This window comes from Salarias fasciatus, chromosome 4 (genome assembly GCF_902148845.1).
Source record: "Salarias fasciatus chromosome 4, fSalaFa1.1, whole genome shotgun sequence".
Classification (NCBI taxonomy): domain Eukaryota; kingdom Metazoa; phylum Chordata; class Actinopteri; order Blenniiformes; family Blenniidae; genus Salarias; species Salarias fasciatus.
In genome coordinates, this window is record NC_043748.1 from 24,840,702 (window position 1) to 24,864,531 (window position 23,830).

At 48.0% G+C, this 23,830-nt stretch overlaps 1 protein-coding gene and 1 pseudogene across 1 annotated transcript in view; both read right to left on the reverse strand.

The window, feature by feature from the left end:
- Positions 1-19,839, reverse strand: part of LOC115387259 (mitogen-activated protein kinase kinase kinase 14-like) — a 51,108-nt gene extending 31,269 nt beyond the window's left edge. The window contains exons 1-3 of the mRNA XM_030089911.1: positions 19,736-19,839; positions 19,498-19,636; positions 19,311-19,411 (exon numbers count right to left, since the gene is read on the reverse strand). Of these exons, the coding sequence (XP_029945771.1) occupies positions 19,311-19,411; positions 19,498-19,636; positions 19,736-19,804 (309 nt within the window). The 5' untranslated portion in view covers positions 19,805-19,839. The remainder of the gene's footprint in view (positions 1-19,310; positions 19,412-19,497; positions 19,637-19,735) is intronic.
- On the reverse strand, positions 12,500-13,498 carry LOC115387258 (ATP-sensitive inward rectifier potassium channel 15-like; annotated as a pseudogene).
- Positions 19,840-23,830: the final 3,991 nt, after the last annotated feature.

Consider the following 23,830-nt stretch of genomic DNA (forward strand, 5'->3'; position numbering starts at 1 on the left):
GAATCAAGAACCACACATTTAAACAAAACCCAGGATATGAAATATCAATATATTTATTCTTTAATATTTCAGACAATGACATTACAAACATTCAAAAATTGACTGCAACAGCAAGATAAACTATGTACATTAAAAAAATGAGAACTGCAAAAACATGAAAGTGCATGAGAAAGGAGAAAACAATAATTAACTGATCTGCTTCACTGCTTCACACAGGCTCCACACCCCACCAGTGAGCACCAGCAGGTCTAAAACATGGGCTCATCCATGACAGCTCTAAATACAAACAAACAATTCTAATACAGAAATATCACATTTAAACAGTTCATTGAAAATTATACAAAGTGTACAGTAGCTGAAGGTTGTATCTTGCACTTCACAAGTCCCTGTGTTACTTATCTTCTACATACCTTTACAAACCAAGCAGGTGAATGCTGCCACTGCTGGCTGGACATCAGCGTCCCGAATTTTCTTCATGGCCATCTCAGATAGCTGACTGATGTTATCTGAGATGCCATGGAGATTCTCAGCAGCATTTTTTGGCTCATCAATTTTTTTCGATGACATTCCACAGATGGCCGTCTGGAGCCCTTCGACTTATATGTGGGAACAAAAAAGAAGCAAATCTGACGGAATAAACTACTGTTCAATTGTGATTCTCTGTAAAGTCGGCTTACATGTTGGTGAGCCTGGTGGTGCCAATGATGAACCGCTCCTACAGCTGCTCCACTGTCCTCTCACTGGCAGGTCTGCCTTTAGAAGACAGGAATTTCCTCCCGTATGTTGGCCCAACCTATCAATTCCATAAACACACAATTCAGTAAGTTGATGAAAATGACACACAACAGCAAATAGAAAAACATCAGGTTGTTAAGAACGACAATAATACATTTTTGGATTGTATTATGAACCAGTAACCAATATACAAAATGGTATATTTAGTTAATTAGAAAGTGTAAATACCAAAGTGTAACTGCAAACAACCCTACTGATACTGAGAGCATTTGCAGTCTCACATTTGAGATTATTATTTTTGTTTTGATGTGTATTTTTCTCTCCTGAAATTGTTTCTTTCAACGTGATGAATGAGATCTGAGTCAGCAGAATCTGCAGTGTGCTGCTGCTGCCAGTAGGTGTCGCTGTAAAACTGCAGTAAAATCACTGAAAAGCAGCGATTTTAATCATACATATAAATTAACGAGGTTTGTCGCTACTTACCTCGGCAGACGCTGAGGTGACTTCGGCCTGGAGTTGGTCATCCGACACAAAAGTGGGAGAAGCCGCACTCGGAGGTCCATCTTCGGACATTTCTGTCTGAAAACCCCCGGATCGGGCCAAACTGACTGCACAGGTGTGCAGAGATTTCACCTGCAGTCATGCCGCTGACATTCATGTCCACTATTAAGTGGGTATAATCGTAGACATTTCCAAAGAAAATGCGCGTTTTTTTAATAGTTCGGTGTCGAGAGTGGAGGACCAAAAGCAAAGAGGATGCAGCAGCAGCAGCAGCAGCAGAAGAAGAAGAAGAAGAGAAAGCTCGACTTCCGGTTTTCCAGCAGCGCAAACTTGAGAAATGGTTGAATTAAAAAACGGCCGTATTTTATTTCCCGACTTTCGTTTGATAAACACATAATAAGCAATCAGATAAATGCTCATTTTCCGTTTTTTGATTTTCGATTTCCAAACGAAAAACGGGAGACGGCTCGTTTTCTGTTTTTTGTTTACCTTAATCCAAACGGAAATCGGAAATCGAATGGTTTTCCGTTTTTCTCCGGAAAACGAATGGCCGTAAGGTACACGGACCGTCAACACCTGGACTTGTCATCTTTGGTTCTTTCCACCAAAAATTCCACAACAACAAACAGCAATTTTTATTCTTTTTTTTTTTTTTTTTTGTCATTGTTGACAAGTGGGGCTCAGACTGCAGCGTCATTTCCAAACTGAGAGCTGATTGGCTGCTGCCGATGTAGGCGGGTCCTGATCTCAGCCAGTAATACAGTCCTGATTAGTGATTGGCAGATAGAGGGAGACGCTAAAGCTAAGGCTAACAATCGGAAGTCAAAATGGATGAAGGTCGTTATTTAAAAAAAGAACCGCCGTGCGCCTTTCTTTAAAGTGAGTCCGCAGCTTTGGTGAGTGAAAGCATATTTAGATATGCGCGTGCACACACACGCACACACTAATAGACCGCATATAAGAACTTTTACAATTGGTATAAATCTATGCACGTGCTACCCAGCACTGAGCATGCGCAGAACAGCTGGGTGTCTCCATGACAACCAGGAGACTGTTGACATCATCAGAAGATGAGAGCTTCCTGAGGTCCTCTGATCGAAGGGTTCATTCTGTCCGTCTAGCGATCGAGCGAGTCGAGCAGCGTAGTTCTGGTGATTTTCCATGTCTTTTCAAGACTTTCCTCCAGCAATTATGGAGAAATCATTTCTCCAGAACCTGAATTCCACCCAGGCTGACCAGGCCGACAGGCCACGGGTAAGACAAGAGCATTCAGTTCTTACAAACACAACTTAAAACTGCTTTATCGAGTCTGTGAAGAAACTAGACCGGCACTCTTTTTCTGAGTGTCACATTTCTTCCAGACTACAGAATGCATATTTATCTCTCTGTTTTCCCTCTGCAGAAAAGTTTGGATGAGGATATTCAACTTCGACCTCAGCGACTGGGATCATGGGCACAGGGATGCCGTGGATGGACTCCAGCTGGCATCTCTGGTAAGCTCTCCTCGATGTCTCTCTTTTTTTTTGTGATCAAATATTTTATTTTATTAGAAAGGTTTCCTCCTGAGCTAAGGAAACTCATCATGGAAGAAAACCTTTTTTTTTTCTCTCAAATTGTATGTAAAATGTATTTCTTCCTTGATTTCTCTCTTTTGTTGAATCAGAACACGTGCAGAGACGAAGGGAGACCAGAGCGACATCAGCGATGGAGCATAAAAGGGTGGAGCCAGGTGAGCTGACGATGTTCCTACCAAACCTGCATGACGCAACCACACATTTTAAATTGATTGTTTCCTCAAAATCAGAGCAGATCAGAGCAGCTTGATTTGCTGATTGTTATTTTAAACAGTGTATAAAACCCCTCAAACTCACGACTGTGACTCTACATTTTCTGTTGACAGGGAAAGTGGCTCAGCTGGTGGAGCCAGAGGAGCCAGAGGAGCCTGCAGGACCAGTGGTGCCTCTGGAGCTGGTCGAGCAGGTTGAACCGGCGGAGTCCGTCGAACCGACTTTGGCTGGCGACTCTGGTAAAGTGTTCTCCTCGATTTCTCTCTTTTGTTGAATCACAACACATTCTTTAATTAGGGCTGTCATAGGGCTGGACGATATGGCCAAAAATTTTATCATGATGTAGGTCTTAATTTCGGTCGATACGATATAATTCCGATATCGATATAAATAATACAAAAGCCTCAGAAAAACTGTTAAGAATCATGCACATAATGTACGACCTGTAAAACTGGAAATTATTTATCCAGGCAGCTCCTCCAGTATAAAATTAAAAAAAAAATGACAGTAAATTAAATGTTTACCTTTTATTTCAGAAATATGAAATCATTGTCAAATAAACGTAAGGTTAACCTTTTTCAATATAAATAGTTTTAACTTTACACTTAAATACAGTTATGTTATTGTCATAGATTCAAACAAAGGTGCTTCAACCAGGAAGAAAAATAAAAGTGCTCAGAATTACTGCAATAAACAGAAAAGCGAGTGAGCAACAACAAACATGAATATTACTGGGACAGGGAATTGAAGTAACTGCCATACACTCACCTGTTCAGTATTAATAGCTTTAAATTGTATACTACAACATATTTTTATTATAGATTTAAAGAAAGGTTCTTCAACCAGGAAGAAAAATAAAAGTTCTCAGAAGTACAGAATTATTTAAGGTTGTAGTGATTATGGTGACACTGCAGTGAATCCCTCTACTGTTTTTTTTTCTTTTTTTTTTGTGGAATTTGTCTTCACTGTTACAGCGTCTTGTAAATTGGAGACAGTCCCTTAATCCAGCAGCACTACCGCCTGCTCATAGAAATCAATGCTTGAAAGACAGATACTTTTAATAAAAATAAGCTTGTAGCATGTAATTCACCTGACAACGGTGGGAAGGAGGCGCCCTTTGTATGTTACTGACGTTTTGTTAAAGAGTTATTGAGACTGAAAGTCTGTATTTGTCAATATTGTGCCAACTTTACTGGACTGTTCAGTGAATGACCTAATTCGTGGCCACGATTTATTATTTCGTGGCCACAAACTAGCTTGTGGAAGCTTTTTCAGTCACGTTTACATCACGAGTTCTCATTTTGGAGCTCAAACTTACTGCGGTGGAGCTTAGCTTGTAGATAAGCTGAGGACGGCCAGCTGTGGTGTGAATGCTGAGCGCGTGATCACTCTCTTGTGGCGCTTTCTGTTCGGCTTGAATAGCAATTAATGATTGTGAAACACATACTGGACTGCACTATATTGAAATATCGGAAATGTGTTTAAAAGTCATATCACCGTTATTGAATAAAAATGTACCGCGGTATATTTTGCAATGGAAAATTTGTCCAGCCCTCGGCTGTCAGTTTTTATGGCATGAATTGAAATTAATTAGACTCTGTCTTTTTTTGAGATGTGCTGCTGCATCTGAATGGTGATAATGAGGCTTTTCCTTGATTGATCTCTTGCAGAATCAAGAGTCTCCCAGGCCGCCGTCTCCAAACCCGACCCCGTGGATGAAACCATCCACTTGCGCCCACAAGGTCTGGCGCTCTGGGCTCAGGGATGTCGTGGGTGGTCTCTCGCTGGCGACTCTGGTAAGGTCTCCTCCTGAGCTAAGGAAACTCATCATGGAAGAAAACCTTTTTTTTTTCTCTCAAATTGTATGTAAAATGTATTTCTTCCTTGATTTCTCTCTTTTGTTGAATCAGAACACGTGCAGAGACGAAGGGAGACCAGAGCGACATCAGCGATGGAGCATAACAGGGTGGAGCCAGGTGAGCTGACGATGTTCCTACCAAACCTGCATGACGCAAACACACGTTTTAAATTGATTGTTTCATCAAAATCAGAGCAGATCAGAGCAGCTTGATTTGCTGATTGTTATTTTAAACAGTGTATAAAACCCCTCAAACTCACGACTGTGACTCTACATTTTGTGTTGACAGGGAAAGTGGCTCAGCTGGTGGAGCCAGAGGAGCCAGAGGAGCCTGCAGGACCAGTGGTGCCTCTGGAGCTGGTCGAGCAGGTTGAACCGGCGGAGTCCGTCGAACGGACTTTGGCTGGCGACTCTGGTAAAGTGTTCTCCTCGATTTCTGTCTTTTGTTGAATCAGAACACATGGTTGAAGACTGGCTGTCAGTTTTCGTCGCATTAATTGGAATTAATTAGACTCTGTCTTTTGTGAGATGTGCTGCTGCATCTGAATGGTGATAATGAGGCTTTTCCTTGATTGATCTCTTGCAGAATCAAGAGTCTCCCAGGCCGCCGTCCCCAAACCCGACCCCGTGGATGAAACCATCCACCTGCGCCCACAGGGCCTGGGGTTATGGACTCAGGGATGTCGTGGGTGGTCTCTCGCTGGCGACTCTGGTAAGGTTTCCTCCTGAGCTAAGGAAACTCATCATGGAAGAAAACCTTTTTTTTTTCTCTCAAATTGTATGTAAAATGTATTTCTTCCTTGATTTCTCTCTTTTGTTGAATCAGAACACGTGCAGAGACGCAGGGAGACCAGAGCGACATCAGTGACGGAGCGACACAGTGTGGAGCCAGGTGAGCTGACGGTGTTCCTACCAAACCTGCATGACGCAAACACACGTTTTAAATTGATTGTTTCCTCAGAATCAGAGCAGATCAGAGCAGCTTGATTTGCTGATTGTTATTTTAAACAGTGTATAAAAACCCCTCAAACTCACGACTGTGACTCTACATTTTCTGTTGACAGGGAAAGTGGCTCAGCTGGTGGAGCCAGAGGAGCCAGAGGAGCCAGAGGAGCCTGCAGGACCAGTGGTGCCTCTGGAGCTGGTCGAGGCCGTTGAACCGGCGGAGTCCGTCGAACCGACTCTGGCTGGCGACTCTGGTAAAGTCTCCTAATCGATTTCTCTCTTTTGTTGAATCAGAACACATGGTTGAATACTGGCTGTCAGTTTTCGTCGCATTAAGTGAAATTAATTAGACTCTGTCTTTTTTTGAGATGTGCTGCTGCATCTGAATGGTGATAATGAGGATTTTCTTTGATTGATCTCTTGCAGAATCAAGAGTCTCCCAGGCCGCCGTCCCCAAACCCGACCCCGTGGATGAAACCATCCACCTGCGCCCACAAGGTCTGGCGCTCTGGGCTCAGGGATGTCGTGGGTGGTCTCTCGCTGGCGACTCTGGTAAGGTCTCCTCCTGAGCTAAGGAAACTCATCATGGAAGAAAACCTTTTTTTTTCTCTCAAATTGTATGTAAAATGTATTTCTTCCTTGATTTCTCTCTTTTGTTGAATCAGAACACGTGCAGAGACGCAGGGAGACCAGAGCGACATCAGTGACGGAGCGACACAGGGTGGAGCCAGGTGAGCTGACGGTGTTCCTACCAAACCTGCATGACGCAAACACACGTTTTAAATTGATTGTTTCCTCAGAATCAGAGCAGATCAGAGCAGCTTGATTTGCTGATTGTTATTTTAAACAGTGTATAAAAACCCCTCAAACTCACGACTGTGACTCTACATTTTCTGTTGACAGGGAAAGTGGCTCAGCTGGTGGAGCCAGAGGAGCCTGCAGGACCAGTGGTGCCTCTGGAGCTGGTCGAGGCCGTTGAACCGGCGGAGTCCGTCGAACCGACTCTAGCTGGCGACTCTGGTAAAGTCTCCTAATCGATTTCTCTCTTTTGTTGAATCAGAACACATGATTGAATACTGGCTGTCAGTTTTCGTCGCATTAATTGGAATTAATTAGACTCTGTCTTTTGTGAGATGTGCTGCTGCATCTGAATGGTGATAATGAGGCTTTTCTTTGATTGATCTCTTGCAGAATCAAGAGTCTCCCAGGCCGCCGTCCCCAAACCCGACCCCGTGGATGAAACCATCCACTTGCGCCCACAAGGTCTGGGGTTATGGGCTCACGGATGTCGTGGGTGGTCTCTCGCTGGCGACTCTGGTAAGGTCTCCTCCTGAGCTAAGGAAACTCATCATGGAAGAAAAAAAAACCTTTTTTTCTCTCAAATTGTATGTAAAATGTATTTCTTCCTTGATTTCTCTCTTTTGTTGAATCAGAACACGTGCAGAGACGAAGGGAGGCCAGAGCGAGAGCAGCGATGGAGCATAACAGGGTGGAGCCAGGTGAGCTGACGGTGTTCCTACCAAACCTGCATGACGCAAACACACGTTTCAATTTGATTGTTTCCTCAGAATCAGAGCACATCAGAGCAGCTTGATTTGCTGATTGTTATTTTAAACAGTGTATAAAAACCCCTCAAACTCATGACTGTGACTCTACATTTTCTGTTGACAGGGAAAGTGGCTCAGCTGGTGGAGCCAGAGGAGCCAGAGGAGCCTACAGGACCAGTGGTGCCTCTGGAGCTGGTCGAGCAGGTTGAACCGGCGGAGTCCGTCGAACCGACTTTGGCTGGCGAGTCTGGTAAAGTGTTCTCCTCGATTTCTGTCTTTTGTTGAATCAGAACACATGGTTTAATTAGGGCTGTCATTTTAATCGCATTAAGTGAAATTAATTAATTTCTGTCTTTTTTTGAGATGTGCTGCTGCATCTGAATGGTGATAATGAGGCTTTTCCTCGATTGATCTCTTGCAGAATCAAGAGTTTCCCAGGCTGCCGTCCCCAAACCAGACTCTGGGGATGAAATCATCCGGCTGCGCCCACAGGGCCTGGGGTTATGGGCTCAGGGATGTCGTGGGTGGTCTCTCGCTGGCGACTCTGGTAAGGTCTCCTTCTGAGCTAAGGAAACTCATCATTGAAGAAAAATCTTTTTTTTTTCTGTCTCAGATTGTATGTAAAACGTATTTCTTCCTTGATTTCTTTATTTTGTTGAAGCAGAAAACGTGCAGAGAGGAAAAGAGGCCAGAGCGAAAGCAGCAATGGAGCAACACAGGGTGGAGCCAGGTGAGCTGACGGTGTTCGATACCAAACCTGCGTGACGCAAACACACGTTTCAATTTGATTGTTTCCTCAAAATCAGAGCAGATCAGAGCAGCTTGACTTGCTGATTGTTATTTAAAGCACTGTGTAAAAACCCTCAAACTCAGTACTGTTACTCTACATTTTCTGTTGACAGGGAAAGTGGTTCAGCCGGTGGAGCTTGTGGAACTGGTGGAGCCTGTCAAACCAGTGGAACCAGTACAGCCATTGGTAACACCACCACAGGTGGAGCCTGCAGAAGCAATGGTGCCACTGGAACCGGTAGAGCCTGTGGAGACAGAAGAGCCGGTTCAGCCGGTGGAGACAGAAGAGCCGGTGGAGACAGTAGAGCCGGTAGAGACAGAAAAGCCGGTAGAGACAGAAGAGCCGGTGGAGACAGAAGAGCCGGTAGAGGCAGAAGAGCTGGTGGAGACAGAAAAACCGGTGGAGACAGAAGAGCCGGTAGAGACAGAAAAGCCGGTGGAGACAGAAGAGCCGGTAGAGACAGAAAAGCCGGTGGAGACAGAAGAGCCGGTAGAGACAGAAGAGACGGTGGAGACAGAAGAGCCGGTGGAGACAGAAGAGACGGTGGAGACAGAAGAGCCGGTGGAGACAGAAAAGCCGGTGGAGATAGAAGAGCCGGTGGAGACAGAAAAGCCGGTAGAGACAGAAGAGCCGGTGGAGACTGAAAAGCCGGTGGAGATCGAAGAGCCGGTGGAGACAGAAGAGCCGGTAGAGACTGAAAAGCCGGTAGAGACAGAAAAGCCGGTAGAGACAGAAAAGCCGGTGGAGATAGAAGAGCCGGTGGAGACAGAAAAGCCGGTGGAGATAGAAGAGCCGGTGGAGACAGAAGAGCCGGTGGAGACAGAAGAGCCGGTAGAGACAGAAAAGCCGGTAGAGACAGAAAAGCCGGTGGAGATAGAAGAGCCGGTGGAGACAGAAAAGCCGGTGGAGATAGAAGAGCCGGTGGAGACAGAAGAGCCGGTGGAGACAGAAGAGCCGGTAGAGACAGAAAAGCCGGTGGAGATCGACGAGCCGGTGGAGACAGAAGAGCCGGTAGAGACTGAAAAGCCGGTGGAGATCGACGAGCCGGTGGAGACAGAAGAGCCGGTAGAGACAGAAGAGCCAGTGGAGACAGAAAAGCCGGCAGAGACAGAAGAGCCGGTAGAGACAGAAGAGCTGGTAGAGACTGAAAAGCCGGTTCAGCCGGTGGAGACAGAAAAGCCGGTAGAGACAGAAGAGCCAGTAGAGACAGAAGAGCCGGTAGAGACAGAAGAGCCGGTGGAGACAGAAGAGCCGGTGGAGACAGAAAAGCCGGTGGAGATAGAAGAGCCGGTGGAGACAGAAAAGCCGGTAGAGACAGAAGAGACGGTAGAGACAGAAGAGCCGGTAGAGACAGAAGAGCCGGTGGAGACAGAAAAGCCGGTAGAGACAGAAGAGCCGGTGGAGACAGAAAAGCCGGTAGAGACAGAAGAGCCGGTAGAGACAGAAGAGCCGGTGGAGACAGAAAAGCCGGTAGAGACAGAAGAGCCGGTGGAGACAGAAAAGCCGGTAGAGACAGAAGAGCCGGTAGAGACAGAAGAGCCGGTAGAGACTGAAAAGCCGGTTCAGCCGGTGGAGACAGAAGAGCCAGTAGAGACAGAAGAGCCGGTAGAGACAGAAGAGCCGGTGGAGACAGAAAAGCCGGTGGAGATAGACGAGCCGGTGGAGACAGAAAAGCCGGTAGAGACAGAAGAGCCGGTGGAGACAGAAAAGCCGGTAGAGACAGAAGAGCCGGTAGAGACAGAAGAGACGGTAGAGACAGAAGAGCCGGTGGAGACTAAAAAGCCGGTTCAGCCGGTGGAGACAGTAGAGACTGTGGAGAGAGAAAAGCCGGTAGAGACAGAAGAGCCGGTAGAGACAGAAGAGCCGGTAGAGACAGAAGAGCCGGTAGAGACTGAAAAGCCGGTTCAGCCGGTGGAGACAGTAGAGACTGTGGAGACAGAAGAGCCGGTGGAGACAGAAGAGCCGGTGGAGACAGAAAAGCCGGTAGAGACAGAAGAGCCGGTGGAGACAGAAAAGCCGGTAGAGACAGAAGAGCCGGTGGAGACAGAAGAGCCGGTGGAGACAGAAGAGCCGGTGGAGATAGAAGAGCCGGTGGAGACAGAAAAGCCGGTAGAGACAGAAGAGCCGGTGGAGACAGAAGAGCCGGTAGAGACAGAAGAGCCGGTGGAGACAGAAGAGCCGGTGGAGACAGAAGAGCCGGTAGAGACAGAAGAGCCGGTAGAGACTGAAAAGCCGGTTCAGCCGGTGGAGACAGAAGAGCCGGTAGAGACAGAAGAGCCGGTAGAGACAGAAGAGCCGGTGGAGACAGAAAAGCCGGTAGAGACAGAAGAGCCGGTGGAGACAGAAAAGCCGGTAGAGACAGAAGAGCCGGTAGAGACAGAAGAGCCGGTGGAGACAGAAAAGCCGGTTCAGCCGGTGGAGACAGTAGAGACTGTGGAGTCGGTTAAAAAGTCGAGCCGGTGGACCTGGTGGAGGAAACTGTTCAGCTGTTGCAGCGGGAAGAGCCGGAAGAGCTGGAAGAAGTGATTTCTATCCACTTCGCTCAGCTGGACAGAAATTTGGACATGAAAACAATGGAAAGGAAAGTGGGGACGGAGAAAACGAAGACAGAGGGAAAGAAGAAGAAATTCAGAACAAATTTAGGATAGAAAAGAAAAAAAAGAGGGCTACATTCCAGGCATATTTAGGTTAAACCAAACCAAAAAAAAGAGACAATTTCTAGGCACAATTCAATTAACCCCCCCAAAAAATTAGAAGAAAAAAAGGCACAAATAGGTTAAAAAAAAGTGTCTTTTATTAAGGAACAGCGACGCTGGAAAAGAAGAAGAATGGAGTTTATGTCACAATGTGTGTGTGTGTGTGTGTGCGTGTATGTGTGCATTGAGAAAAAAGAATAAAAAAAAGAACATTATAAATTGACCAAGACTGCAGGATATTTTGTCCAGGGTTGTTGCTCATATTCTACGTATACAGTAGAGTTGTACAGTCTGACAGACAAAACCAAAAGCTTCCTGCACCCGTTCGTTAATTACAGTGAGAATGTGTGTGTCGCTCCAGTCCATCAGAGCAAATATCGGATGTCTAGCTGCTGATAGACAAGCAACAAAGAAAAGTTGTTCCACATCAAAAATAACAACAGAATTATTGCTAAATGTAGTTTATTGTCTCTGACAGAAAAAGATGAGATGTTGTTTGGATCAGAAACACTCGTCTCCAGTTTGCTGGTCGCTCCACCATGTTTCCATAACAAACCCTGAAAGCCTGAACAGCCGAGCTGCTGGAGGAACGAGTTTTGTCCTTGAAGAGGCTTCTGCTTTTAATCTGTGCGAGCACAGAGCAAACCCATTCATTCAGAACCTCCTGCGTGATCAAGGAGCTTAAATCACTTCAGTTTATTGAAAGGCAAGAAGCACAATCTGTATTGTGACATTTGGCAAATTCAGTTAACTTTTCGTTCGTGTATTTTTCAAGAGTCCACAAGCCAATTCACAGATACGCATGAATTATTGATTTCACGTTTAATGATAGGATGATCAACATTCTGAAACAGGTATCAACTGAAATGACTGGATCAGACTGTAACTGGGTTTTTATTTCAAGGTAGAAAAAAACACAAATGCAGAGATTTAAATTTAAGACGTGAACTCTGGTGGATTAGTTTAAACTTTTCTAAATCTCACGCATTTTTGTGTCATGGGTGCAGGGTGGAAGGACCCAGGCGCAGGCAGCAGGCACGGTTGGAAAGGGTCTTTTATTCCAAAAACTCAGGAGGTCAGGAACTCAGGAAAAGGCAAACAGAGCTGAGGTGCAGGCAGGGACACGGACGCAGGAAGACAGACGCACAAGGAGCCGACAAGACGCACCAGGAGAGCAGGACTTAAATAGGGGGGCAGGACAGGTGGAGCACATTAGGGAGATAACGAGACAGACCAGACAGGAGCAGGCAGGTGACCAGGCAGGAGAACATGAGGGCAGACCAACACAAAACAGGACCCGAGCGCCCCCACATGGGTGCAGGGGCACAGGGCGTGACATTTTGTGGTAAAGGTGTGTACATTTTTGTGGTTTTTGCAATGATTAAAGTTGCTGAACACATTAAATACATTCCCTTTCACATCTATGTCTTCTTCTGCAGAGAAACGTCCAACGGGATGCTATTCTGTGAACTCCACTGACGCCGTTTTGTAGTTTTAGATCACTTTCTCTTATATATCCCTTTCAACTACAAATCACATTTCACTGGTCAAGCTGCTACGAATTTCTCCTGTATTTTACGTTTTCTATTCAGTCTCTTTGCTACCTAAAAAAACATTTCATTGCCTTCCTGATAAACAGTTTACTCCTTCTTGTAGTCCTCCAGTTTCAGCTTCTCCGTGTTGTTGCTGACGATCGCCGGGTCGTTGCTCGCCTGCACTTTGTCGAAGAACTTGAAGTCGGCCACGTAGCGGCCGCTGGGCGTGCTGAACAGCACCGGCTTGAACTCGTAGCCTCACAGGATCTCCTGCGGGACGTAGGAGGTGCGGCTCTGACACGTGGCCGCCGTGGACTCCATGGTGGCGTTGAGGGTGACGAGCAGCTCGAAGTCGTGGGTGAGCAGGTTCTCCGCCGTCAGGCCGGACAGGGGTCTGCGCTCGTCCAGGACGTGGTAGAAGGTGAGGGGCAGGATGAGGAACGGGCTCTCGCCGCTGGAGTCCATGTGGAAGTCCACCGAGCTCTCCTCCTCCGTCACGTTGGACTGGAACAGCTTCCCCGTCAGCTGGCACTGGATGAGCAGGCTCTAACTCATGTTGGCCACCCTCAGCATCAGGCACAGCTGGCCCCGGCGCCTGCACACCACCGCCGACTGGCTGAACTTGATGGCCTCCGCCCGCTTCTTGGGCCGCGCCAGCTTGACCAGGAAGGCGCCGGTGATGAAGATCTCGGCCAGGCCGGTGATGACGAGCTGGGCCACCGGGGTGAAGATGGCCTGCGAGCACTCCTCGGAGATGCAGCGGAAACCGTAGCCGATGGCGGTCTGAGACTCCAGCGAGAAGAGGAAGGCCTCCGTCAGCGTCTCCACGTTCAGAACGCAGGGCGTGTGGTTGGAGCTCAGGCCCGGCTCGAAGTCGCCGTTCCCCATGCCGATGAAGTAGAAGATGACCCTGAAGATGAACCAGGTCATGATGAAGGTGGAGGCGAACAGGGTGAGCTTGTAGCGCCACTTCATGTCCACCGCCGTGGTCCAGATGTCGTGCAGGTACAGCTTCACCATGCCCTCCACGTTGTCGATGCGCACGTTGTTGTGGCCGTCCTTGTTGACGATCCTCCTCAGGACCGCCGACTTCCTGCCTGCCATGCTGCTCCCAGTCAGAGGAAGATGAATGAACGGAGGTTTGGCTTCGGCTTCAGCCACAGACGAGCTGACGGAGCAAGAAGAGGAGGAGGAGCGTTGGACCTTCGTTTGAATGATGCACACAAGCTTAAAATCTGAACAGGAATAGGTTTAGAATTCCTCACCAAGCTGTTGAATTTAATATGAAAGGCACGTCTCAGTTACAAAGCTACAAAGAAATATTGTTTCTATAAAATGCATTCAAGTAAATGTGAAGGTCACCATTTGGACAGTGTTTCCGTCTTTTACACTGATCTCATGAGCTGGGTGTTACAGAGACGATCTAATCAAGGGTCTTCGGGAGGAGGTTCCTCCACCCTCAAACAGCTTGACCAACTCCACACCTGCTCTGTCTCGTGCCAGATAATCAAATGTTTTTCAGATGCTTTAATATTAGTGTTTATTATAACACTGAAGCATATTTTCTCCATTTAGTTTGTTTCCACTGCAATCACAGGGAATTCTGTTCTAAAATGTGTTTTTTAACAAAATGATCTTTTTTTGATCCTGATCATTAATCAGTAATTTAATAACAAGAAGTTCTGACAGGAAAAGACGTCCTCCAACCCTGAGAGTTGAATTTTCCACTGATAATCTGATTTAATGACCGTTTTATCACACATTAGTCTTTATTACTGTTACGTTGTTTGTTAGTATGCCAAAATTGCACAATCAAGGAAGACCAAAGTGTATACTGACTGCAGTTCACCTTGAAACTAGGACTACCTTCAGATCTTCTGGAAATATGAAGAGTTGAATGAAGTTGTTGTATGAAAATACAGAATTGGTGGATTAATTTTTGCACAGAGCCGTCACGGCGTCCACATCCCGACAGGACAAAGCGACTCTTGACACAGCTCTCTTTCTGTGTCACAGACACATGAAGTCCAGGATGAGCAGACATTCAATGAAACACTGAGAAACAAAGTCAGAAAGCAGCAAGAAAACCAGCCAGAAAGGAATAATAATAATAATAATAATAATAATAATAATAATACATTTTATTTGTATAGTGCTTTTCAAGACACTCAAAGTCGCTTCACAATACAAAAAGATAAATAAAACACAGCAGCATAAAATCAACAAAAGAAAAAAACAACATCAAATGCAATTCTGAACAGGTGGGTTTTGAGTTTTTTCTTGAAGGTGGGGGGTCGGAGCAGTCACGGAGAGGTTGGGGCAGTGAGTTGAAGAGGGTGGGGGCGGCGATGGAGAAGGCTCTGTCTCCCCAGGTTGGGAGCCTGGTCCTACACGGCAGGGACAGCAGGGTGGAGGTGGAGGAGCGGAGGGAGCGAGATGGAGTGTGGAGGTGGAGCAGGTCTGGGAGGGATGGAGGGGCCAGATTATGGAGAGCTTTGAAGGTGATCAGGAGGAGTTTGAAGTGGATGCGCTGAGGGACGGGGAGCCAGTGGAGCTGGTGGAGGACAGGGGTGATGTGTTCACGGAAGCGGGTGTGGGTGAGGAGGCGGGCAGCGGAGTTTTGAATGTACTGTAGTTTATTGAGAGTTTTGGATGGTGTACCGTAAAGAATGTTGTTGCAGTAGTCGATTCTGGAAGAGATGAAAGCATGGACTAAAGTTTCAGCATCAGAGAAGGAGAGTGATGGGCGGAGTCGAGCTGTATTTTTGAGGTGGAAGAATGCAGTCCGGGTTATGCGTTTGATGTGGGGGTCAAATGATAGAGTGGGGTCGAGGAGAACACCGAGGTTGCGGATCAGCGGGGATGGAGTGAGTGTAGAGTTATCAAAATTTAAGGTGAACTGTTGTGCGGATTTGGTGATGTTGTGAGGACCGATGATGATGATGATGTCTGTTTTGTCACCGTTTAGTTTGAGAAAGTTGTGATTCATCCATGTTTTGATGTCTGTGAGGCACTGGATGAGGGTGGAGTGGATGTTGGGGTGTATGGATGTGGTGGAAATGTAAAGTTGTATGTCGTCAGCGTAGCAGTGGAAGCGGAGACCGTGACGACGGATGATGTTGCCGAGGGGGAGGAGGTAGAGGATGAAGAGGAGAGGACCAAGCACCGAACCTTGGGGAACGCCCTGTGGCAGGGGGGCTATGGAGGAGGAGCAGCGGTTGATGTGGACAAACTGTTGACAATCGGAGAGGTATGACTGAAACCAGGACAGAGCGGAGCCGGCGATGTTGAGGGTGGATTTGAGGCGAGACAGGAGGATGGAGTGGCTGATGGTGACGAAAGCTGCTGTGAGGTCCAGGAGGATGAGGATGTTAAGATGGCCAGAATCAGAAGAGAGGAGGAGATCATGAGTGATTTTTCATAGAGCTGTTTCAGTGCTGTGTTTTGAACGGAAGCCGGACTGGAAGGGTTCATAGAGACTGTTTGAGCTGAGGTGGGTTTGGAGTTGAGAAGCAATGACTCGTTCGAGGACTTTGGACAGAAAGGGAAGGTTGGAAATGGGCCGGAAGTTTGCAGGGTTGTCGGGGTCGAGACCAGGTTTTTTGAGAATGGGGGTGATGGCAGCCAGCTGGAGAGACTGTGGGACAGATCCGGATGAGAGTGAGGAGTTTATGATTTGAGTGATGAGTGGAGAGATTATGGGAAGACAGGTTTTAATGAGTGAGGAGGGAATGGGATCCAGGGAGCATGTTGGAGTTTTAATGCCAGATAAAATTTGTGTTAACTGAGCAGAGGAAATGGGTGAGAAGTGAGAGAACTGTGGACAGGAAGCAGGGGGAGGAGAGTCAGGTGCAGCAATGGGGGCGGCAGAGAGGTCAATGGAAATGGAAATGGTGTCAATTTTGGACTGAAAGAAAGACTGAAAACTATTGCATTTGTCAGTAGTGAATGAGGATGAAGTGTTATTACGGGGCTTGAGAAGTGTGTTTATGGTAGTGAAGAGTGCCTTGGGGTTATTGGAGCCGGAGTGGATAAGGTTGGAGTAATAACAGGACCGAGCAGAGTTGAGTGCATCTTTGTCTTGCTGAATGTATTCTGTGTAGATCTGTAAATGCACAGTAAGACCTGAGAGACTGTCTTTGTTTTGGTGGGGGCAAGTTCATGGAGGCAGGAGGAGAGAGTGTTGTTGTAATGAGAGACCAGATCAGAGGGGTTATCAGACGGGGGTGGAGGGGAGGTGGTCAGTTTGGTGGTGAGGAGGGCTGAAAGTGCAGGTGGATCGATGGATTTGAGGTTTCTGAAGGTTATTTCACGTTTTGTTTTGGGGGCTGTGAGGGGAATGTGTATGCTGAATGTGATGGCTAAGTGATCCGATATGTTGAGGTTATGGCTGGAAAGGTTGTGTATAGTGGGACCAGTGGAGCAGATGAGATCGAGAAAATGGCCGTGATTGTGTGTGGGAAAATTGACATACTGAGTGATATTGAAGCAGATGACAAGGTCCAGGAATTCAGCAGCAGGTTTGGAGTTTGGATTGTCAATGTGAAAATTGAAGTCACCGAGCAGGAGGATGGATGAGGAGATGGAACTTAACTGGGTCAAAAAGTCTGTGAGTTCTGATAGGAAGGAGGTGTTGGGCTTTGGGGGACGGTAGATGACAGCAGTGACAAGTGGAGAGGGACCGGACAGTTTGAAGGCAGTGTGTTCCAAGGAGTGGGTGTTTGTGAGGGATATGGGAGTTCATTTAATGTCCACGGGTTTGTGCCAGGTTTCAGTCAAACAGAGAAAATCCAGTTTATTGTCAGTGATGTATTCATTTAGAATGAGTCCCTTATTATTGAGTGAGCGGGTGTTGAGGAGGGAGAAACTGAGGTGACGTGTGTTGGTTGTGTGCTGTGGGTCCCGGGGGAGAGGGCGGAGATTGGTCCGACTCACGTGTGGATTGTTGTGATGACGTAATGCGGAAGTGGCTGAACGATGAGACCAGATGGAGGGAATGGCGTTTTCAGAGGCGATGTGGCGGGAGAATGAGCGCCCAGATCCCCGATGAGGAGGACGGGAGCTGCGGAGGAGTCCGAGGTGCTGGAGAGAGGCGGCGCAGGCCGGACGACGGCTGTTGTTGAGCCCACGGAGCGCAGAGGCGGAGGACTGCAGCGGCGGCATGCTCCGAGTGGCAGATGCTAGCAGGGAGCTAGCATTAGCTTCAGACCGGCGGAGCTGGATACTGGCGGGATGAGGCTGATGATTAAATCCAGAGAGGCAAAGAGAGCTGACAAGAGTCCACAGGATGCAAGTCATCGCCCAGCAAGGAGTCCGGTGGAAGGCCGAAGCCTGGGGTCCAGTGTGAGGACGGGCTGTCTGCATGGGAGTGTGTCTCACTGCAAGGCTGTGGGACCAGCGGGGCACTCGTGCTCCCACCGGACCGAACGCACCGGGATCGTTAGATCCTGGGCGGACAGTCAGTGGGACAGAGGCCAGACTGACGTGACAGCGAGGGACACCACTCCGGATGATAGAATACAGGCCAGACACCGTTAGATGGAACAGCTGTGTGGAACAGCCACCGGACAGGAGCTGGTGGGACAGGAACCGGCGCGGGACAGGAGCAGAAGCGGTGAGCCAGTTGTTGGAAGTGATATATCCTGATGATCGTAAAAAGTCCTTATCCAAGTTTGTTGGGCATCAAAAACGAGGCAGATAGAGCGTGATCAGGAACCAGGGTAGAGATGACAGTGTTAAATTAGTGGCAACACAGACGGAGCGGCAGCCAACGCGCGCCAGCGTCCGCCATCTCCAAAGAGGAAATCATTTCAGCTGAAGAAGAGAAGAAGGTTTTGCAGCCTCAGTCAGAATGCGAAGACGTGATGTTCCGTCACAGATGTTTATTGGCTTGATCAACACCACACCAAACACCAAACACCGTAGAACTAATCACAAAACATAAAACACAAAACATAAAGTGATTAACCCAAAAACCAGCATATACACATATTTACAACGGAAAACGCACATACCGCTTTGGCCTGCTTATGGCTAAGGCTGAGTCTTCTTCTGTTCACATCTTGGCTTTATAAGAAACTTTCCACCAGGAAACCTTCTGCCATCAGCTGATCAGATGCGGACACTCCGTCATCACCCGGAAGTGAAACTGAACGGTTAAATACAATTTTTCCCCCTTTCATATAAATAAATAAAGTATAAATTTAATTCTTATCAAAATACTTCAATTAATATGCAAAAACAAACAATATTTACCGTGACTCTTTATAAATACAACATACAAATAAACGCAAGATAAAATTACATACAGTGCAACACCGCCACCTGTTGGATTTTAAATTACATTTCATGCACTCACAACACCATCCGTTACAGAAGTTGTTTAAGTTTCAACACAACTGTAAAGAAATAAATAAAAGGAACTCAAGTATCGACCGGTCTGGGCAGTAAAGGGAGAAAGAAAGAGTCTGGGTTATTGTCATTTGCCTCGTAAACCAGACCCACTTACTCCTCATCCACATTTGGATTTGGAGTTAAGCTTAGTCTGGATAGGAGCCCATTGAAACTTCTTGCAGGGGGTGTTGGTTACTCCTTTGACTAACAGCGCACTTCAGCCAATCAGCGCTTCAAACAGGGCTGGGTCTACGTAGGGGCAAGAGCCCCCCCACCCCCGCTGAACGCACATTTGTGCCCCCCCACACACTTGATATGACCCCCCTGAGACGAATGTCTGGCAACGGGTCTGGCTCCAGACCGGAGTCCTGCACCTCGTCGTCGTGCGCCACGTGCCAGCCGTGCGGGGTCTGCAGCGTGAACACCCTCTCCGAGATCTGAACGGGAGAAGCGCACGTGTGACCTCTGACCTCTGCTGACTGATTCGGCGAGACGCGAGTTGCGTGACGTTGCCGGTCCTCACCTGATCGCTGATTCCTGTGGCGATGTGGCCCACCTTCACCCGCCGGGCCTCTCTGATGCGAATGCTCCTCCGGCTGAAGTCTGGGATGCAGACGTCCACACCTGAGCCGCCGAGACACACAGCAGACACGTCAGAGATCCACCGTTTGGAAACACAGTTTGATGTGTGGTCATGTCTGACATGGCACCTTCAAAGCAGCAGGGCGGCGGCACTTGAGCGTGGCCCAGCAGATCCACGCTGAACACCGGCGCGTCCGGCTGACTGTTGGAGGAGAAGACGCCGGAGCTGAGGTCGTCTCCGAGGCTCAGGGACCAGCGGCCGGAGTCCTGCGGGCGGGGACAAAACCAAACACCAGACTGGTTACGGTCAGACCTGACAGCTGATTATTTTTCCCGTGCCGTGGATTCACGTGATGCTCTCAGTACCTTCTTGTCCCATGGCTCCCAGTTGGAATACGGACCGCTGCTGAGACAGGACAGGAGCTGCTCCTGCATCTCCGCCGAGTGAAGCTGCGACAGACTGCTCAGGTAGAAATCTGCAGGAGAGCGGTGAGCGGGTTCAAAATACGACTCACCTTCACCCCACGTCAATATGTAGAATTTGTGTTTGATCGTCAGCATGCAGAACCTCCTGGTGGCTATGTGAGTGTTGAGGACCCTCAGGTCCACAATGGGTCCCCCCCCCCCGTTTTTCTTGGGGACCAAGAAGTAGGGGGAATAAAAACCCGAGTGCGCCTCTGTGGCGCTCAGCTCCGTGACCGCACCCCGGCGGAGGAGTGAGGCTACTTCTGCCTCGAGAGCGGCCGCCCCCGCAGGGCAAGCGAGCCGCGTACGAAGGATGCCGTTGAAGAGAGGCGGACGACCGGTGAACTGCAGGGCGTAACCGTTTCTCAGTGTCCTGGACAGCCAGGGAGAAAGCGGTCCCAACAGAACACGCCGCGTGTGAAACCGGAGCGTGAGTGGCTGTACCACGGCCTGAGGGGACGGCCCACCCGTCCTCCCGGCCTCGGGAGACGGGGGCCCCGGCGAAAGGGCTGTGGAGCGGGCGTCCCCTGAATGAGTGCGGGCGGCCGCCAGGGGGCCGCGGACCGGCGCTTTGCTGGGGACAACCCGAGCAGAGGCAGCGCGATCCTGGAGTTTTCCGGGTCGCTGTCCTCGGTGCTGATGTCGGAGCCTTCCGGGTCGCTGGCCGTGGTGCTGAAGCCGGAGCCGGGACGCTCAATAGCGGGAGCCCGGGACGGCAGAGCTCCGCTGCTCCGAGGCTCCGCCGTGACAACACACGGGGAAGCCGAGGGAGCGCTGCCGGGAGCAACACGAATAAGGCCGGGATCGGGACGCTTTACGGCGGACACCCGGGCCGGCGTGAGTCCGCCGCTCGGCGGAGAAACTCCGCCGGGACGGAGAGAAATGCTCACTCGAGCCGAAGCCGGTGGAGAGTGCAGCCTGGAGCGTTTGCGGGGCGCTGAAACGGGGGAGAGGAGGGACTGCTGCTCTTTGGAAGATGTAACGGGCCTGACGGCCTTTATTTGCATGTTTGCTGGCAGGTGCGGGTCGAGCGGACGGGGCGCTCCGTGTCTCAGGAGCGCGGGACCGTCTGGGCTGATCGGCGCCCCGGGAGGATCGGCGGGAAGACGCTCCGGTCTGTCCAGGTGCCGGGGTGCTCCAAGGGGCTGGACGCCGCCGGTCCGCGGAGCGACGGCGCTGCGGCGGCGGCTCACGGCGGGGCTGGAGGTGCGGGGCGAGCTGCTGCGAGCCTCGTGCTGCTGCCTCCAAGGAACAAGCAGTGGGACCTTTAAAAAAATGTTTTAAGACGAAAACATCTGAACAGAGGTTCACTTGACTCTTAACCTCTGGAATATTCTTATAGCTCTTCATTGTAGCAGAGGTATTTCAATTGGATGTCAGTTCAGGCACTGGATTGGAGCATCTTTTTTTTTTTAATTATTAGTAATTAAACATATGCACGGTCATTTGAAATAAAAAAAAATCCAAAATAAAATAAATTAAATAAATAGATAAAATAAAAAGTTATAGCAGTGCATCGGCAATAAGAATAAACTACATCAGATCAAACTGAAGCAGAGAATATACTAAAACAGCTCTGCTATTTGTTAATTGGTCAGTATGACTTTCATTACTCCTACAGTATTAGTGCAGTGAAGGCAGCACAAAAGGGGGGGCTGTGTGTGTGTGTGTGTGTGTGTGTGTGTGTGTGTGTGTCTGCACAGGTTTAGCTGTGTGTCAAAGGGGCCGCATGTTTGGCATGCTGCATTGCACACAAGAATATTGTGGTACCTGTTGCTAAAACAAAAAATCCCAGCACACTGAATGATTTTCGGCCGGTGGCACTGACCTCCACAGTAATGAAACAGTTTGAGAAATTAGTTAAAATGGAGATACTAGCAAAAACCGAGCATCGACTAGACCCCCTCCAATTTGCGTACAGAAACAATAGAGGTGTTCAAGATGCCACAGCTACTTTACTCAACCTGGTATACAAACATCTCGAGGGCAGCAAAAATCATGTCAGATTGCTTTTTTTTGATTTTTCATCAGCTTTCAACACGATCCAGCCTCACATCCTCGTAGAGAAACTCATGGACTTGTTTGGTCTCGATGCGTGTCTTGTGGGTTGGATTCTTGACTTCCTCACGAACAGATCACAACAAGTCAGAGTGAATGGAACATTGTCCAGCCTTTTATCATCCTCAACCGGTTCACCTCCAGGCTGGGTTCTGTCTGCACTTCTTTACATTCTGTATACTAATGACTGTTGTAGTCGTCACACAAACAGATTCATTATAAAGTATGCGGATGACTCTGTTATAGTCAGCCTGCTCCCTGATGAGGAGGTCAGCCACGGCCAGGGACTTGACGATTTCGTATCCTGGTGCGATGATTTCTTTTTACAGATCAACGTTACTAAAACGAAGGAAGTCTGTATCGACTTCAGACGTACGACTCAGGTTCCTCATCGCAGTGTCGTTCACAATCAGGGAGTTGAACTGGTGAGCAGCTACAAATATTTGGGCACTATGATAGATAAGTCGCTCAAATTTGATGAGAACTGTGACATGCTCTGTAAAAAGGGTCAGCAGCGCCTATTTTGTCTGAGGAAGCTCGCTAAATTCCAGGTAGACAGAGGCCTGATGAAAATGTTTTACTGTGCTTATATCGAGTCCGTTATTTCCTTTTGTATCCTTTGTTGGTACGGTAATGTTACTGTTAAGGACAAAAACTCCTTAGGGAAAATTGTGCGTGTTGCTTCCAAAGTAGCCGGGGTGAAGTTCAGCAGCCTGGAGGAAATTTATAATATTCAGCTGCTTAAGAAAGCCAAGAACATTTGCAGAGACGAAACCCCCACCTCTGCATCAGGAGTATAAGCTCCTTCCCTCTGGCCTCCGCTTCACTGTCCCTCTAGCTACTAAAAACAGATAGCTTTTCAAATCAGAGCCCAACAGGGACCCCTGGTGGTGAAAGTCAGGGGAAGCATGCCATGTGTCAGAGCCGAATGAATGAATGTGATGTATGAGTAATTACATTTTTTAAACTATTGAATGATTTGTCCACATCACTAAAACCTAGTAGAGCTAATATTTTGATGTCAGCATTTCTATTGTTCATAGGCCAACTTGAATAAAGATGGGGATGAAAAAGCAGAGTGTTCATATGCATGACTGAATGTGTCTGAAGTGACCAGTACATTTGCTGTGTCTCACATAACAAGTCAGCAGCAAGCTGACTTATCATTTGAGACACATTAATTATTTAGGTATCATGAGAGATGGTGGAAGTGAATTGACGTTGGCAGATGCTGGCCACAAACTAAACACTGGACCTAGAAAAATAAATGACAAATGAGGGATGTTTTTTAAAGAAGAGATTTGGTCTGACAAAACAATACTTTACAGATGACATATTGTTGCAACTGGCAACCAACCAGCCCAAATATATTTCAAAGTCTAACATTAAGAATGAACAAAATGTAGGCATAACACATTTGCTCATAACACCCTTGTTGGGTGAAATAAAATCAAATCAAAGTGTTCCAAAACTTCAGAACGTCCTCTTTTTGCCACAGGCTCCATATCAAATCTATATTCACTGTCTCTCACTCTCTCTCGACTCACAAACCGCCTCCACAACCCTCAAACAGCTGCAGCGCCTTTTAAACCTGTGAAGCAGCGGCTGAAGCGTCACGTGGGTGTGCGCGAATGAAGCTTCAGACGTCACGGATCACGTGATTATCAGGAAACGAATCAAGCTGCGATACAAAGCTCCACTGAGAAGAGGTTCATTTTTTCAACACATGCTTCGAAGCTTCGGTGTCACGGTTAACATCACTAGTTGCAGCATCTAGTGTAGCGCCTTTAATTTGTCATTGAAACAGACTGATGTCAGCCGTCCCTCGGGGCCCCCTCCAGCTCGGGTCCTATGTGTAGTAGCGGCGCCTCTGGCCGGAGAGAAGCAGCAGCTGCTGCTGCGCTCATTCCACCTCGGATTTAAACAAACAAACAAACA